The sequence below is a fragment of the Xenopus tropicalis genome, chromosome 6 (genome assembly GCF_000004195.4).
Source record: "Xenopus tropicalis strain Nigerian chromosome 6, UCB_Xtro_10.0, whole genome shotgun sequence".
In the NCBI taxonomy this organism is placed as follows: Eukaryota; Metazoa; Chordata; class Amphibia; order Anura; family Pipidae; genus Xenopus; species Xenopus tropicalis.
The window spans coordinates 43,192,542-43,197,817 of NC_030682.2; the positions used below are offsets into that span (position 1 = coordinate 43,192,542).

The window sequence follows — 5,276 nt, forward strand, 5'->3', positions numbered from 1 at the left end:
GCAAGATATATTTTCCCTTTGGGGTTTTATATGGTTCTTTTTATGGCAGTTATTCAGTAATGGGTCACCATCCTTAAAAAGCTGCTCTGCTGGGGGACTGTGCAATTGGTTACATCTGTACAAATATGATGAATTCCAATGGGGAGTCTCTGTATTTGCCATCAGCACACACCACATGTCCCTTTACAAATGGGCAGTCAGAACAGGTGGGCCAACGTACACGACATATGGAGGCTGTAGGGGTCTGGAGAACTTCTGATGGCCATTAAGGAGGACAAAACAGGACCATTACCATTTAGCTAGAAATGCATGACATCAGATAATTTTATATTTTTTATAGAAAAATGAATTCAACTTTTCAAGTTTGTCTTGCATATAAGAATATAACAATCACAAAAGTAAAAAAAATCCACACCAATATAGAACAAAGATATATCACATGTTACTTTTATATGGGCCAGGAAATGCATGTCCATTGCCCTAATCATTTTCCCCTTTCCAGGAAGTGAGGAGTGCAAAGGAAAATTGCTTGCCCCTTTTGCTGAAAAAAAACCCAACTTGTAATGAAGTTCAGACACAGCATGGGAAATGTACATGTACACATAAAAATGTTGGGACATTACAGGAGGGGCATTGTAAATCTCATAAACCACTGATTGTTGGAGACACATTAAACAAAGGCACTGAAGGCATAAAGACTTGCGCATTTCTACATTGCCTAGGAAATGTGCATAAAACGCCTGCAAATAGGCACTTGGGGGTTATTGGAGGAATCCTTTGTTTATTTTATGGCATGTTAAGTACATCTTGTTCCATCACTTCTTTGGAGCCCAAACGGACAGTAAAAGTTAGCACCTTTCCAACACTTGCTTTAAGTAAAAAAAATCAATCATTTTTAAACAAGAAATAAATTATGGACAATTTACTGACATGTTAAAGAATATCACCATGGAAATGAAGAGCAGTTAATTAAATCAGGTCGCTGCCACAGAGATCTGGGACAGTCGTCACACTGAGATGCAAATTCCCCACATCAGTGCTTTGGCAACCACACAGAATTCATGTTCTCCATCAGGTTTTGCTCCTATATACAATCAGCCAGCGCCTTTCCAGTTGATCCTGCACTGCAACTCCCAGCATCCTCAGCAATGAACTGGAGAGTTAATTCTGCAATTAGTTAATTAGATCATATTTCCATTAGCAGATTTTCAAACACTCTAAATACACTAGAGTTCTATCATTGGGTGTGCCTTCCCATTGGTGATTGTGCCACTGTACCTGATAGTAATCAAATCCTTATCTCGCAACTGAAGCATCGGTGCTTAGCTCCAAGCCAGGACATATCACTCTGCAGTAATTCACATATGCAAAGAGAGATGAGGAATTCATGGGTTAGTTACCATTTGGCCACTGAATGGAATGATGTAAAGGGTCAATCTGTAAATCTCTGAAGCAGATCTTCCCTGTGTATGTTGCCACCTTCCCTAAAGCGATCACAGCCAGGAAACTCAATAAGATCTGCTTCACCCAGTGCACAAACCGTAGTCCGGGGACGATGAGACTGAAAACCTGAGAAATCAGTAGAGACCCCTGTACCCACAGACCTATAGGGGCGTCGGGTGGAGTACATCTGCCGAACATGCACTGGGGCTCTCCTGCGGCCCCACTTCCTGTGAGCCAACCTGGATACCCAAGCCACCAAGCCCAAGAGAAGCAGCAGGGCATTGACAGCAAGCAGAGCTAAAGCCAACACTTGGTAATTAAGCAAAGGTCGGTCATCTTCTGATGGTAGGGTGACAAGCCCTACACAGTGGTCCCTTGGTGCCATAGGACATGCTCTTCCGCCAATAATGCTCTCTACACACACCAGATATGGCGTGTCACCAGTCAGCTCTTGCAGAGTTAGGGATTCTACCCTACCACGTGGGTAAACAAAGCGCTGGAATCGACCTGTCTGCCCAAAGCGCTCATACAGCACTCGGAATAAAACAGGCCCTCGGGTGTGAGCACTCAAAGTCTGCCAGCGGACCCGGGCTGTGCTACTGCCAACAGACTCCACTGACAGGTTCACCAAATACAACTTGTTGAACTCACATGGGTCAGAAAGCAAGGATGGAAAAGGAGCAACCTGGGGCAAAGTCTCAGCAGCTGGATGCATGGGATCACCTGCCTGCTGGAAGGAATTATAGTTAGGTAGTAAGGTGTCTGAGTGGCTCAGATGCAAGGTCTTAGTTGCAGGGTTGTCATGGTGAATGGGTTTGTCAGTGGTATCATCATGTTGCAATGTAGTGAAAACCGATCTCACATCTTCCAAGTTTGGTACCACAGATGGAGTGTCCAATCTGACAGGTTTTTCTGAGTGCATGGATTCTGAGTTAGGTGGCAAGTTACTGGAAGCTGGGATGAGAACACTCACCTGCTTGACTTTGCTCTGTGTGGGATGGACAGGTTGGGCTACAAGATGCAGCTTGCGTGAATGTTCTGCAGAATTCTTTACAGACTTTCCTTTCCCCTTCCTTGAGGTTTCTAAGCCACGGTTTTTAGCAGTGCCGTCCTTGTTTGTACTTGATGGCCATTTCGTGACCAAGGCCTGTTGCCTTAATGCCAATGTTTCAAGTGCAGGAGAAACCTCTGATGGGGGGGTAGGTAGCTGCAGAGACTTCTCTTCAGTCTTTGGTTGCACTCTAAGGTTATCTGCCCCAGTGACAACTATGAGGTCTATATCTCCTTTTCTAGCCTGGTGCACCCCAATATTCCCATCACTTAAAGTGCTGGTCATCATCTGTTCCTGACCTGCAGGAGTTGTGCTTATCCTACAGCCTCCAACATCCCATAAATATGAGTCCTCCAGATAGTCCAAATACTTCCCTGCCACTTTCTGAGGCTCAAAGCACTGCACAAACACTGTAAGCATGCGGCTCCTAGAGTGCAGCGTTCCCAGAATCCAGTGCTTAAGATCCAAAAGCTGGCAGTCACAGCTCCAGCGATTGCCATCCAACTGCAAGCGATAGAGGACAGGATTCCCAGCAAAGGTCTGCCCAGAGAGGTATCTCAGCATGTTATGCTGCAGATCTAGCACCCTCAGCCTCATTAGTCCTTTAAACGTTTCTGGATGTAAATGGGAAATGGCATTACGGCTCAGATTTAGCACCTCCAAATTGTGCAGGGGCACCAGGACACCCTCTGGAAGCTGAACCAGTTTGTTCCCATCCAAATGCAACTCTTGGAGCAAGTCAAGTCCCAAAAAAGTTTTAGTCTGTATCACTGAAATTTGGTTTGAACTTAGAACAAGCCTGGAAAGTCTCTGTAATCCATTAAACAGAGAGGGTCCAAGCTGCTGCAGTTGGTTTCCAGCCATTGTAAGGGTGCTAAGAGCTCGCAGGGGCAGGAAGGTAGGTTGGCGCAGGAAGCTCTGTGGGTTCCCAGACAGACTTAGCAGGCGTAGCTTCCCCAGCCCTGTAAATGCATTTTTACTGATGTTGGTTATTTTGTTGTTCTCCAGATGTAAGTATAACAGATTGCTGAGGGCAGAGAAGGGGGAGCCCTGCAAGTTCTGGATGTCATTACCATCCAGCCTGAGCTTGATCAGAGCCGCTAAATTAGAAAAGCTGACCCTGCTAATATTGTGCAGCCGGTTCCCATTTACATTGAGAACCTTAAGCTTCCTAAGGGGGGCCAAGGCACCGGGGGCAAGGGTGGCCAGCAGATTGTTGCCCAGGTACAGCTCTTCAAGCTCAGTGAGCTTCTCAAAAGCCTTTGGATGAATGGAGCCAATTCGATTGTACTGTAAGTCCAGTCTCTGCAGCTGGGGAAACTGCACAAAGTCCAAGGCACTGATATTGGCAATAAAGTTGCCTCCCAGACTGAAGGTTTTAGTTGCACTTGAGCTGAGCATGTGGCTGGATTTGGGCACAGATAGGAGACCTCTGTTGGAGCACAGGACATGTTGTTGGTGCTGACAGTCACACGGCTCCAGGCACTTGGGCTCCACACTCCGGGCCAGGGTGCAAGTGAGCAGCACCAGCACTTCTACTAAAGCAGCTTTCGCCATGGCACCTGAAGAAGCCAAAATCTGGGCATCACCTTTCCCTGTGTAGCGTTTTGCCCAGCTTCCAAACTGCTTCAATTGTCAGCTCTAAGGGCAAATCAACTTTATATAACGCTTAGCCCTCCGTTCCAGCATTCAGGGTGAAGACACTTTTTTTGTAGCAGATATGCTGCGGCCACTAGCGACAACTCACTGTGCGTGTAACATGCGCTGCGTTCGCTTAGGTGAGGAGCGATTTTATCGCCGGGAGTATTCCCTTACCCTGTAGCAGCGCAGTTGGCAGTGGGAGCGGGCAGTTGGGTCAGTAGGCAGCGCCAGTGCGCAAATCGCTGCTTCTCCTTTTGTCCATGGTTATTCCAAGAGACTAGCAGCAAATCCTTCCCGGTCCGGCCGCTGCACAGTCCAATCAAGGTTCCTCCAAAAGGCTCCGACTCGCCCCGTCTCCATGCTAGCGGGGTACTAATGCAGGCAGGGCGGGTTTTGCAGCGGGCTCACTGGCCACAGATCGCCTCACAGCCCGGCGCTAGCGGCAGCACCAGGGAAAATAAACTTGTGGGTCCGAGAAGGGGCGGAAATCCGTTCTTCCCACACTGGGTCCCTGGAGATTGTGAGCAGGGAAAGAGGATCCTGGAGAGGCAGCTCGGAGCTGTTAGTGGGAGGAGGGAACATCCAACACATGGGGAGCTCACAACATTCACTTCTGCAGCGAGAAACCTGCCCTCAGAACAAAAGGACACACTCAGCCAAATCACTTATGTGCTCAGCTCTAGCTCACTGCCATACTGCCATACTGCCATACTGCCTTACTGCCTTACTGCCTTACTGCCTTATTGCCTTATTGCCTTATTGCCTTATTGCCTTACTGCCATACTGCCTTACTGCCATACTGCCATACTGCCTTACTGCCATACTGCCATACTGCCTTATTGCCTTATTGCCTTACTGCCATACTGCCATACTGCCATACTGCCTTACTGCCTTACTGCCATACTGCCTTATTGCCATACTGCCTTACTGCCTTACTGCCTTACTGCCATACTGCCTTACTGCCATACTGCCTTACTGCCTTATTGCCTTACTGCCCTACTGCCTTACTGCCATACTGCCATACTGCCCTACTGCCCTACTGCCTTACTGCCTTACTGCCCTACTGCCCTACTGCCCTACTGCCCTACTGCCCTACTGCCTTACTGCCATACTGCCATACCCATACTGCCATACTGCCATA

The 5,276-nt window shown here is 47.7% G+C and overlaps 1 protein-coding gene across 1 annotated transcript; it reads right to left on the reverse strand.

Moving 5' to 3' along the window:
• Positions 1-320: 320 nt before the first annotated feature.
• Positions 321-4,757, reverse strand: tril (TLR4 interactor with leucine-rich repeats). Its single transcript, XM_002933390.5, has one exon. It carries the CDS (start codon positions 4,049-4,051, stop codon positions 1,433-1,435), a length of 2,619 nt encoding a protein of 872 aa, XP_002933436.2. The 5' UTR covers positions 4,052-4,757; the 3' UTR covers positions 321-1,432.
• Between the last annotated feature and the right edge of the window lie 519 nt (positions 4,758-5,276).